Below are 13557 nucleotides of genomic sequence, written 5' to 3'. Positions count from 1 at the left end.
TTCTGCCAAGGACCATTTAGCTGTATGTTACATCATTTGTGGGCCCAAATAATCAATACAGATAGGTGGGCTGTAGGCAACCAATGAGAAGCATGAGTCTGTCCTGTGCCACATAATTTTGAGGTCCTTATATAGCCTGTAGGCCAGATGTTCTTACCCCTTGCTAACTGATTATTCTATCAACTAAAGTTTTTCAGAAGGGTTACATAATCCTGCTATTTGTTATACCTTACCTCTCACTCACTGAGAATTACTTCCTTGGATAATGAGTGACTGGGGACCATGAAGACTTTGTGGAAGCTTATCTGTGAATCCCTGGGCAACCTGCCTGAAGGATCTAGTCAAAGAGCTTTGTATTTGTGTCTGCCAAGTATCCTAGAGTACTTACCTGCTAATGATTAATTTTATATTAGCTTCTTGGCTTGAATAGAAACTATACAAAATAAGTGGTAATAACTTGAATCCCAAATTTATATGAGGAAAGGCTCATGGTTATAATTTTTAGAGGGGACACATTTCTTTTAACTGATAACTCAGACTGAGATAGACAAACTTGATTACCACCACTCCAGGTTGGTGAACAGGATCTTTCCAATTAGATCTGGCATATACTAACGAGTGTGTTTCAGCACTAACTTTCCACTTTATGAAGTATGATATCCTCATGCTATTATACACTTTTTTTCCCCTGGCGCTACTGAGGTTTGAATATAGGATCTCACACTCTACCATACCTTTAGCCCCCCACCCCCCCTTTTTTTTTTGCTGGTTGTGGGGCTTGAACTCTGGGCCTGGTCACTGTCCCTGATCTCTTCAGCTCAAGGCTAGCACTCTACCATTTGAGCCACAGTGCCACTTCCAGCCTTTTCTGCTTATGTGGTGCTGAGGAATCAAACCCAGGGCCTCATGCATGCAAGGCAAGCATTCTACCACTGAGCCACCTTCCTAGCCCCCTTCTTCTTCTTCTTCTTTTTTTTTTTGCTCTAGACTTCAGACTGTGATCCTCTTGTCTACATTTTCCATGTAGCTGGATTTCAGGAGTATGGCACTATACTAGGCTAACTTTCAGCCTGGGCTGGTTTCAAACCACATTCTTCCCAATCTCTACTCCCTGAGTAGCATCTACCAATACTAACAGCATGCTTAATTAAGGGAAACTCCCACCTCTAAACACTTCTTAATAGCTGATGTCATAGTCAGCTCAGTGCCTCTTGTCATTGCCTTCAATTTTACTTTGTTGTGTCCCATGGCCCATGGAAATGTCCCTTACTTCCTTTTTGGCTATACTCTTCATTTAATATTTTATGATTATGGAGGCAAGATTTTCTGTCCAGATGTCTCTGTACAAGAACTGAATACTTTTTTAGATTTGTGTATGTCACGGAACTCCTAGTTTAAAGTCTCCAAGGAATGGTTTTATAATCCAAGCAGCTATTAAAAGAGTCTATTTGCAAGCAAAGACAGATTGTTCATAATGTATATGTTATACAGTAAATCAAGCAAACAAACATCCCTACCCCAAAAATCCAAACAAAATCCCTTTGTATCAACATCAAAAGATCCACTGATTGGAACTGTTATCACTGAGAATTTAAAAAATTTTGGGCTGACTCTGATACAGTAGTGCTTGTATGGCATGCAAAAGGCTTTGGGTTGTATTTCTAGCATCCCCCAAAACAAAAAGACTGAAGTGAGGGTCTCATGCATGCTAGTCAAGTGCTCTGCCACTTCAGCCACACCTTCAGTCCTCTTTGTTTGTATATGTTTTTTTTTGTTGTTGTGTGTAGGACCTGAACTCTGGGCCGTGGTGCTGTCCCTCAGCTCTTCAGCTCAAGGATAGTGCTCTACCACTTGAGCCACAGTGCCACTTCTGGCTTTTTTCTGCTTATGTGTTGCTGAGGAATCAAACCTAGGGCCTCATGCATGCAAGGCAAGCACTCTACCACTGAGCCACCTTCCCAGCCCCTGTATGTATGTTTTTAAAAACACGGTCTCAGTTGCTTTGCCTGGATTGAGCTTAAAACTATCCCAGTCTTGGCACTATGCCTGTAATTACATGCCTGTAATCCTAGCTATTCAGCAGGCTGAGAATTGAGGATCACAGTTTGAAGCCAGCCCGGGCAGGAAAGTCCATGAGACTCCTATCTCCAATAAATTACCAAAAAAGCTGGAAGTGGTACTGTGGCTCAAGTGGTAGAACACTAACCTTGAGCAAAAGAAGCTCAGGGACAGCGCCCAGGTTCTGAGCTCAAGCTTCAGATCTGGCAAAAACAGCCCCTTTGTCCCCCCTGCAAAACAATAACAACCACCCAAAAAACTCTTCTACATCCAGCTCCCAAGTAACTAGGACTGTAGGTGTGTATCATCACAGTACTAAGAGTTCAAAATTTTAATGTACATATTTTTTCAAAGTCCAGGCTGCTAATAATGGCTCCTGAAACATTTGAAAATAATACTTGTTAAGAGAAACAAAGAGAGCTAGGAGTATAGCTTGGTAGTGGAGTGCTTGCTTGCCTTGCATATGTGAGATGTTAGGTTGGTATTAGTGGTAGAGTGGTCACCTAGTGTATATGAAGTGTTGGGAATGAGAGAGACAGAATAGCAGAATTCTCAAATGTATCTATGGTACTATTCAGAAGGGACAGAAGAAGCATTTTATAGGTATGGTTTAGACGAGAATCTTGATAATACTTAAGTCCCTACAACTGCTTCACTAGTAAGATCTTTTAGCTTGATTTTAGGATGGAGACAGTCTGATATAGTTCATATTTGTAAGTGACTGACAAACTACCTTATACTCATGATGCCTTTTTACAATAAGCACGTCAGATCAGCTATTTAAGTCATTTTATCCAACGTCACAGTCAGTAAAATGACAAAGCCTAGAAATATATGCAAACTAAATCCAATGTCAAAAAAGTGTTACCAGGGCAAAGCCACCCTTAAGGATATATTCTGTAGCTTCTCTATACCTAAAAATCATTTATATATTTCAAAAAGGAATGACTTAAGAGATATGTTTTACCTCAAGTTTCCTAAGCAGTTGTTTGATTCAGGTATGGAAGAACTAAACATACATTAGTGTACAGATTCATGCTTTAGATTTTTATCCAATGGTTGCTAACAATGCATATAGCTATATAAATTCAAAGGAATTTAATAACCTAAACCAATGCAGAGTTCTAATGGACAGCATTTCTCTGGAGTGTGGATGCAGGAATTAAATAATTCTACTGCTTCAGCAGTAGAAAGAATATTGCCTCTGAAGACCAAAGTACTAAATTTGAATTGTACATCTTTCACTAATCTTTCATTTATATCTTTCATTTATTCTATATTTCATTTATGACTCTTGAGCAAGCTTCTAAGTATCTGAATGTCTTGTTTCTTCAATCTGTTATGAAGTTGGGAACCAGAATAATAAGGTGACGGGAAGGAATATCACCGTTGCTCAATAACTACAAAATGGGGGGGCTGGGAAGGTGGCTCAGTGGTAGAGTGCTTGCCTAGCATGCATGAAGTCCTGGGTTCGATTTCTCAGTACCACATACACAGAAAAAGCCAGAAGTGGTGCTGTGGCTCAAGTGGTAGAGCGCTAGCCTTGAGCAAAAGAAGCTCAGCGACAGTGCCCAGGCCCTGAATTAGGGTCCCAGGACTGGTTAAAAAAAAAACAACAAAAAACTACAAAATGTACAACATGCCATTCTTCATTGAAGCCCCATTAAAAGCCTTTTGTGGCCTTGTGCAGAACAGAAATATACTGTTTCTGAAGATTAGAGAGAATTACCACATTTAAGGCCTTGATTAATAAAAATATTTCCCAAGATTTCACATTTCTCTTGGGAATGGCATATGTGGGTATGAATAGTCATGTATGTAAGAAAAACTTAAAAATATAAGTGCATAAAACAATTATAGAACTGGAAAAAGTTTCAGTTCAATGCTCTCTCACATTAACTTAAAACTTTATCTGATTGAAAGAAGGTGAATATGAAAGTATAATTTTAGTTAAATGGGTCAGGTATCTTGGTGGTATTTCCCACAGGAGAGCAACAAAAGAATAGCTATAGAATCAGGTATAATTACATAGATGCATAATCAGATACTAACTTTTTACTTACAGAACAAATCCCTAAACAACTCAACAGCTTACTCACCTGATAAAACTATTTTCTACTTTTAAAACTAGGTAGACAAAACTCACACATTAGAGAGGCTTTAGTATTTCCAACTGAATACTTTTTTTTTTTTTTTTTTGTCGGTTGTGGGGCTTGAACTCTGGGCCTGGGCGCTATCCCTCAGCTCTTCAGCTCAAGGCGAGCGCTCTACCACTTCAACTACAGCGCCACTTCTGGTTTTCTGGTGGTTTATTGGAGATAGGAGTCTCACGGTCTCTCCTGCCCCAGCTGGCTTTGAACCGCGATCCTCAGATCTCAGCCTCCTGAGTAGCTAGGATTACAGGCGTGAGCCACCAGCGCCCGGCCCAACTGAATACTTTCTTGGCACTTCTTCTTGACATAGCTTTTCTTTTAAATACTTTCCCCAATGGAATAACTTGGTAAAGTGAGTATTCTGTTCAAGGAAAGAAATCTTTTTTTCTGTCCCTTGTTGAAAATCATTCTAAAATGCATTAGTTTACTTTTCTTAAGTACATGCTTGTTAATGTGCTAATAAATACTACTGATGACTTAAGGTGTCATCACAGTAAATTAATCTACAATATTAAAATGGGGCTATAATTATAGGATACTGACAATTTTGTATTAATCTCAGACTATAGTATAGATAGCTATGTTTTCACAGAATAAGGTTGGTAATTAAGTTGATTGCTTTAACTGGTTCTATACATGGTTTTAAAATACATTTCCAAATAACTGAAGTTCTGTTGTTAGTTTCTATTTGATTATGGTTCAGTTATATGTCACATTTCAATTTCATAGATCTCTTTACTAGTGAGAGAAATACAATACAATTTAGTCTTATGCTAAATAGTAATTAGATTCATGAGTCTCTCAAATCATTTTCCCTACTGACTATTAGGAGTAATACATATTGAGTTTCCAGAAAGTTAAAAGCAGAATTAGCCTACTCAGGGCCTGAGCTCTGTCCCTGAGCTTTTGTGCTTTAGGCTAGCACTCTACTACTTGAGCCACAGCTCTACTTCTGGCTTTTTTGTATGTATGTATGTATGTATGTATGTATGTATGTATGTATGTATGTATGTGTGTGTGTGTGTGTGTGTGTGATTAAATGGAGACAAGAGTCTCATAGATTTTCCTGCCCAGGTTGGATCGAACTGCAATCCTCAGATCTCAGCCTTCTGAGTAGTCTCACTGATTACGGTAAGCCTATTCAATTAAAAAAAAAAAAAAAAGCTGTATGCCAGTGGCTCACGCCTGTAATCCTAGCTACTCAGGAGGCTGAGATCTGAGGATCACAGTTCAAAACCAGCCCAGCCAAGAAAGTCCCTGAGATTCTTATCTCCAACAAACCACTCAGCAAACCAGAAGAGGAGCTGTGGTTCAAGTGGTAGAGGGCTAGCCTTGAGCTGAAGAGCTGAGGGACAGTGCCAAGGCCCAGAGTTCAAGCCTCATGACCAACAATAACAAAAAAAAGATCTGCTTTTTTTTGGTAAAATTTTCCCATTAATGGAATGTTTTTTTTTTTTTTTTTTTTTTTTGGTCGGTCGTGAGGCTTGAACTCTGGGCTTGGCCAGAGTCCTTGTGCTCTTCAGCTCAAGGCGAGTGCTATACTGCTTGAGCCACAGCACCACTTCTGGTTTTCTAGTGGTTTATTGGAGATAAGAGTCTCACGAACTTTCCTGCCGGGGCTGGCTTTGAACCTCGATCCTCAGATCTCAGCCTCCTGAGTAGCTAGGATTACAGGCATGAGCCACGGGCGCCCAGCTTAATGGAATGTTTATCCCAAAGAAAATAGCCACGTGAATAACCATGTTTATTATTATGCTATTTTAAAATAAATCTATATGAACTCACAGATTAAAAGGCATTTCTTAGTACTTTTAACAATCTGAGAGGTACTTATCTGAGAAAGTTTACTGAAATATCAAGAGATAGATCTTGTCTCACTTAAATATTTAAAAACAAGTGATGAAAAATGTGGGGCTGTCAGCTTTCTAACAGATTTTACTACTTTTCACTCAGGTTGTTAGAGGATGTGTATCTACTGACTTTGTATGTTTTATACTGAAGATACCCCCCAGTCCCAATTTCAATTCCTCCCAGTTGGGTGAAATTCAAACACAGTTAACTTTTACTTTTTAAGTTAGCAGCAACATTTATCTAACAATAATCACACTGCTACCAGAACCAATTCTTATAACCCTACAGTTAATGTCAAAATGACTGCTCTCTGTCAATTATCCATACCTTCAATCCCCATACTAAAATACTAGGACCTAATGTACTTTTTTTTTTTTTTTTTTTTTTTGTGGTGATAGGGATGAAATCCAGGCCTCCTACAGGCAAGTGACCTCTGAGCTATGTTCCCAACTGCCAAGTATACTTTTTAGCACAGATGATTCAACCTAAAACTGTATTCTCTTATGCTGGGCCTCACGTGCCAAGCCACAGCTCCCAGTCAGCCATATAAGCACAATGGCAAGTAACTGATAGGAAGCTATAAATATGGCAGTTTAGATGTTTATCAGGAAGTAATCCCCTGAGAAATATTCATACTGTATTTTGTTGAAAGGGCACCCTCACCTTTGGTGGCTGCATTAATCATTATTAGAGACTATAAAGACCTTGAAAAGACTCTGGATGAGGAAGCAAAAAAAGGGTTACAATCCTAACTCTCCAACTTAGTGCCTATCATGCATCTCTGATTTTGGTTAACTATTTTATTGTATCTTTACCATTGAAGCATGATAGCTTTTGGTACAAAAGCTATCCTGATACCCAGGAGATGTTCAGTTAAATAAAAAGATGGAAAAATACCACTATTCAGGGCAAAGACAGTACTTTTTCTGTGGAAAGAAGTATCAGTATCTGTTCCCATCTTGTTTTTTCCAAACTAGGTCCTGACACTCAGGGAACATGGCCAGCCAAGAATTTAGTGGTACAACAAAACAAGGAGTATAGCTTATTTTCATAGAAGAAAAAAGTTAATAAATAGTATCAACTAATAGGTTATTATGCTATAAAAAGTATGTTCAATTATAGAACTAGTTTTTAAAAATTTGCCAAGTTCTGATTGCTCATACCTATAATCCTACCTACCAGGGAGGCTGAGATCTGAGGACAGTGGTTCAAAGCCAGCCCAGGCAGAAAGTCCATGAGAATCTTATCTCCACTTAATGACCAAAAAGCTGGAAGTGGAGGTGTGACTCAAGTGCCAGACTTGAGTGAAAAAGGCAAGTGAAAGTGTGAGGCCTTAAGTTCAAGCTCTATTACCGGCCAAACAACAAACTAACATTGATCTTGCCAAAAGACTCATTTATAATACAACAGAGTATAGGCTATATTTTGTACTATAATTTAAACTCCAAAATATGTGGAAACTAGTCACTCGATATTAAATGTAAACAGATATACTCACAGCTTGCATTTCTATACAGAAGAAATGGTTCATGGAGCTGAAATTCCAAATCTTTATTCACGGGTTCAACTAGGTTGTGCATATTCAGCCGATTTACAATGGTAAAACCATGGTGAGGCGAAGCTGACCTTAGATTTAATAGAAGAAAATCTGTAGTTACCTTTCCATCTGTAGAAATGCTGTCTACTTCTTGATTTTCATAAAAAAAAAAAGTATATTGCATAAAATTATTTTCTGCCAGGGGCTCCCACCTGTAATCCTAGCTACTCTGAGGGTTATGGCTTGGAGCCAACTTGGGCAAGAAAGTCATGAGACTCTTATCTCCAATTAATGACCAAAAAGTCAGAAACGGAGAGCTGTGCCTGAAGTGGTAGAGTGCTAAGCCTTGAGCACAAAAGTTCAGAAATAGCACCTAGGCCCTGAGTTCAAGCCCCAGGACCAGCACACACATACACACAAAAATTTAAGACAGGTCATACCCCTTCTCTACTCAAAAGTCTGTAAGGAATCAGTGCCTCAGTATAAAGGCCAACAGGGATCTACTTGATACTACCACACCCCACCACCTCATCTCCTACGTTTCCTTCCTTGATTCCCTTGCTTCAGTCAAACTGGGCTCCTTGCCAAACTCTCTGCAGATATGTTTCTACCTAAAAACCTCTGCCTAGACTATTGCTCCCAAATATGCACATCTTCAGCAAGCATTTGCTCAAATGTCACCTTCTCAAGGCCTCTTAGAATTAATGATCCCGGTCTTAATACCTCTAACCCTTCTCTATTGACCTGTATCACTTATTTTTAAACAGATATATCCAAACACAGACAAACAGTAAGCCTGCTTGGAGAAATATTCATTTATATAAAATGTGGTACAGAACTGTCTACAATGAAATCAATTTCCTTTTTTTTTTTTTTTTTGCTTTTTCAAAACCCCAAATTCAGGATTCTTGTCTTTTTTTTTTTTTTTTTTCTTTTTGGTACTGGGGATCAAACCCAGTACATAGGCAACCGCTTTTTTTTTCTTTGGGTCCAGTCGTGGGGCCTGAACTCTGGGCCTGGGTGCTGTCCCTCAGCTCTTCAGCTCAAGGCTAACGCTCTACCACTTGAGCCACAGCACCACTTCCGGCTTTTTTCTTCCTGCTTATATGGTGCTGAGGAATCAAACCCAGGGCCTCAGGCATGCAAGGCAAGCGCTCTACCACTGAGCCACCTTCCCAGCCCCAAATCCAGGATTCTTACAAGTCCTAGTGGTTCCTACAAAGCGATAATCTGACATCTCGATATACCTTTATCTAACACATGTAAAATATTTTCATTATTTCCCAAAAAGAATTTCTTGACTCTCCTTTTATTAGAATCAATGCCACATAAGCCTCCATGAAGTGGATAGTCAAGCCACTCACTGTACTAAATCTACTATTTTCCACAATCAGATCTGTTTTATATCTTAAAATAAGGCCAGTAAAGTATTTTCCAAATATCGCAAATACCACAGTACTAGTAAGAGCTAAAGTTTCTTTGAGACTTATTACATTGCTAATAAGAGTAATGAAGGGCTGAGAATATATATTTTAAAGGAGGAAAATGTGTAACAGGAAACAAAGTGTCAAAGAAAGAAGAGCTTCATATATAAATACCTAAGCACTTACTTAAGATCATTGTTTAAGTGAGTGTTTAGACAAGATCTCAAAGCTTCATACAGAAATTTAGAGGAAAATAACAAAATCTTTTAGATTAGCAACAATGGAGAAAGGCTAGCCTGAAAAGCTAATAAAAAAAAAAAATCAGGACTCAATAGTGACTCCTGGCTGCTACCACCTAAGCTCTAGAAAATAAGGGAACCTTCTTCTGTCAGAAGATCTTAGAAGAGTCCAGGGAAACAAGCACCCTATGACCCTCATATCCTGTCAGTTGCCTTTAGGGCCTCTCAGTGGTCTAGCAATACAAGAGCTATAAGCCATCACATTCTTTTTTTTTTGCCTGTCCTGAGGCTTGAACTCTGGGCTTGGGTGCTGTCCCTGAGCTCCTTTTTCCTCAAGGCTACTGCTCTACCATGTGAACCACATCGCCACTTCCAGCTTTAGGTAAGAGTCTCATGGACTTTACTGCTCAGGATGGCTTTGAACCACGATTCTCAGATCTCAGCCTCCTGAGTAGCTAGGATTACAGGCATAAGCCATCAGTGCCTGGCCCAATTACATTCTTTTTTTTTTTTTGTCGGTCGTGGGGCTTGAACTCTGGGCCTGGGCGCTGTCCCTCAGCTCTTCAGCTCAAGGTGAGCGCTCTACCACGTGAGCTACAGCGCCACTTCTGGTTTTCTGGTGATTTATTGGAGATAGGAGTCTCACGGTCTCTCCTGCCCGGGCTGGCTTTGAACCTCGATCCTCAGATCTCAGCCTCCTGAGTAGCTAGGATTACAGGCGTGAGCCACCAGCGCCAGGCTCCCAATTACATTCTTAAGATGGTAAATTCTCAAAGAAGTGGAAAACAAAACATGTGCAACTCAGGCTGGGAAGGTGGCTCAGTGGTAGAGTGCTTGCCTCGCATGCATGTGGCCCTGGGTTCAATTCCTCAGCACCACATAAGCAGAAAAAGCTGGAAGTGGCACTGTGGCTCCAGTGGTAGAGTACTAGCCTTGAGCTGAAGAGCTGAGGGTCAACGCCCAGGCCCAGAGTTCAGGCACCATGACTGGCCAAAAAAAAAAAAAAAGTGCAATATGAATAATCTAGTCTCTCTATAAAGTACTCTCAAACTACATATTACCAAAAGTGCTATCTATAATCCAGACCATTGGGGGAAATGGGGTTGGGAAGGGGGCAGAACCAGTCATTGAAGATAACCTCTAATTTTTTAATCATTGAACAGGGAAACAGGCCTGTCAACTACTTTATAGCAATAATGTACATATTATATTTTACACATAGACTCACTCTCTTTAATTTAGGGGGAGGCAAATATGTATTTCAGACTCATTCATTACTAGGGACCTAGCTGGCTTAGTATCTCACATGGAGGGATAAAAACCAGAGAGGACAAACAGAAATGAACTACTTCATAGGACAATGTTCTTTACCACTAAAAAAATGAAACACATTTTTAAAAGCTTACCTTCTATATACAAATAGAGTCCCTTCTATATCAGTTTTCTCCTATAATAGAAAAATAAGTCTATTAGTTTTCCAATCTCAAGTAGTTGCAATGGAGAAATACTTCATAGTTAAGACCATTTTTTTTCCAAACTGTAAAATTTATCTTTCTTTGAAGATATTGGGGTTTAAACTCAGGACCTTAAACTTGCTAACAGAGCCATGTTCCCAGCTTGTAGAAAAAGAAGGATTGTAGACTTTCTGATCTCCATTTCTGAGTGGCCAAGATTAAAATGTAAGCCATCTGGTTGGGCCTAAATCAATCATTTTGAACAGGAAAAGCAAGTCATCTTCCCCACAGACTGTTGTTATCAGTTTCATATGTATCCACTACAAACTACTGATGCATACATAAGCATATGCAACTTTCAATACAACATACCTGCCTCTGTAGTATTTTCTTTTTAACTTGTACAGAAGATTGTAGAATAGCTTTAATTTTTTAAAAGCTAAAAATGTCTCAGAGTTTTAAAAAATGTGTTCAAGGCTTGTGCTCTACTTGAACCACAGCTCCACTTTTTGGTGGTTAACTGGAAATAAGAGGCTCAAGGACTTTCTTGCCCGGGCTAGCTTCCAACAGATCTCACTGAGTAGCTACGTTTACAGGTATGAGCTACCAGCACCTGGCTATTGGTTTTGTTTTTTTTTTTAATTTTTAAAATTGCTATTACAAAGGTGATGTATAGAGGGGTTATAGGCTCATAATTTAGGTAATGAGTACATTTCTTCTTGGACAATGTCTCACCTCTTCTCTCCCTCTCTCCCAGTTTTTCCCTGCTGTCCCTACCCACAAATTGTACAGCTCATTTTCAACATAGTGTCTAGTAGGTACTACCACTGCACCATTTGTTTCTCCTTGGTCCCTTCATTTCTGTGTCCCACCCTTATTCTTGTGAAGTCTTGTGAACATGTTTTAGCATTTGAAACAGAATTCTACAATCCAAGATTTTAAAATGTTGAATATCTTTGTGAAAAACTAGAAACAAATATTAAGTTGTGACCTACATTTATTTGCTTGCAATTTATATTTCAACAAATTTATCTGCAGGCCAACAAAAATGACTCAAAGCACTTCAAATTCGGGCAAAGTTTAAAACAGTTACATTTATAAAATCATCTATAATCTTACTCCTTGTGGCTTTCAACAAAGAAAAGAGGAAAAGAAGATGGAGAAAAATTTTGAATTCATTGTTCACAAATGCCAAATGATTTTCACAAAATTACTATAATCTATGCCTAGTTTAAAGATTCCATTGCTCAGTGAAATGTGAATGCCAATTACTGATCAATTCTATACAACCATCATTTAGGGATTGTAAGTGAAGGTTATAGATAAATGAGTTAATTAGGAAGTCAGTTACAAGAAATGGGAATATTATGCAAACAACTAAAGTGCCTCAAGGAGGGGCTGAGAAGAGTTAGTGAACAAACTGAATATAAACTTTTGAATCCTCCCTCCAGTGCACAGAAACCTAAAAGTATCTTAAGTCTGAAGAAAGTATTCAGAGGTGACATCACTGTTTCCCTCAACACATCTTGGAGAATGCAACTAACCTAAAGGCCTTTCCCTAAATGCCTTGAAATCTTTTCCCAAACTCTGGAATATGGTGTAGCTCGATTAAAGGCGGACTCACTCTCCCATTCTCTTCCAAGAATTAATTGGATTTCAAACTTCAAATCCAAATGACCTCTGCGAAGGGGGTCTATAATTTACGAATGTTGGGGGTGGGGAGACGAAGGGTGTTTATTTTGTTAATTATGTATGTGCAACTTATCTAATAATCCTAAAACGTCATACTCAAGTTTTTGAGCACCTTGTGGGTGTCACCAGTCACATATCCTCCACGCATTTGTAGAGCGGGCAGGTCGCCCCGGTCCCCAGACTCGACCCCAAGGGACTGATCTTGCTCCAATCCTCCCCTCCATCGGCTTTTCCCCCCGAGGCCGCTCCCGCAAGCTTTTCCCATTCCCCCCGCCCCACCCCAAACCAGCGCACTCCGTCACCCCTCAGGGTCGGGCCGGACTCTAGGACAGGCTCTGGCCTCGCCTTCACCGTCTAGGCTTCCTGCCTCGTCGCCCCCCCTCCCCCAGCAGCCTGCGCTGTCCCTTTAAGAGGGGTGGCCGGGCAGGCGTCCCCAGTGACTAGGCCGCACTCACCCACTGGTTAGCTTTGGGGGAGAAGGTGTACAGAGCGACCTGGCCCGTGAGGTCGGCAATGCTGGTGATGTAGGGGTCATGCTGCTTCAGGGCCGCCAGACTCATCTCCTGCCCAGCCCTACTCGGCGACTCCATCTTGAATTTCGGAGCCGAGCCCCTTCGGCGGGGGCGGAGCCGCGGACCGGAAGGTTCCATCCAGGCACAGTTCCCCCAGCTCCGTCAGCCCTCTCAACTTCCGCTCTCTCTCCGGGCCTGACTCAGGGCGGGGGGATTGAGGGGGTGGTGGTGCAGGAGTTATTCCTCTCCGCCGCCCGCGCACGCCTTCATCTGCCGGGTTCCGGTTCCCGCAGGGCCAATCAGCTTGAGGAACGAGCTGGGTAGGCGGTGGCAGGTGGGAGCCGCCCAGCGGGCGGCCGGCGCTACTTCCCAGTAAGCTAAAACTTCAGACCCGGGGCCGAGCGCCGTCCACGCCCTCCTCCGAACGCTGCCGGGCCGGGCTGGGCGCCTTCGCGGTGCCGGCTGGGGTCGGGGACGCAGCGGCGCGGGAAAGGTCCCGCGCACCACAGGGGAATTTCAGGGGTCCTTGGACCTTTTAGAAAGCACAGAGCAGCGTGGCAAGGGGGAAGCTCAGCTCAGACCCGGGCTTATCACGGCTGTTAGAAAGCTCCCCCCCCCCCCCCCAGGAGAGTGCCAG

The 13557-nt window shown here is 41.1% G+C and overlaps 1 protein-coding gene across 1 annotated transcript in view; it reads right to left on the bottom strand.

Annotated features, from left to right (window-relative positions):
* Positions 1-13116, bottom strand: part of Dcp1a (decapping mRNA 1A) — a 57679-nt gene extending 44563 nt beyond the window's left edge. Inside the window, exons 1-3 of the mRNA XM_070018519.1 lie at positions 12864-13116; positions 10669-10709; positions 7561-7688 (exon numbers count right to left, since the gene is read on the bottom strand). Coding sequence (XP_069874620.1) covers positions 7561-7688; positions 10669-10709; positions 12864-13058 — 364 coding nt within the window. The 5' untranslated portion in view covers positions 13059-13116. The remainder of the gene's footprint in view (positions 1-7560; positions 7689-10668; positions 10710-12863) is intronic.
* Between the last annotated feature and the right edge of the window lie 441 nt (positions 13117-13557).

This window comes from Dipodomys merriami, unplaced genomic scaffold (assembly GCF_024711535.1).
Source record: "Dipodomys merriami isolate MVZ:Mamm:240054 unplaced genomic scaffold, mDipMer1.0.p SCAF_13, whole genome shotgun sequence".
NCBI lineage: Eukaryota > Metazoa > Chordata > Mammalia > Rodentia > Heteromyidae > Dipodomys > Dipodomys merriami.
The sequence above is the reverse complement of the archived record's forward strand: the minus strand, read 5'-3'. Positions and strand labels throughout refer to the sequence as shown.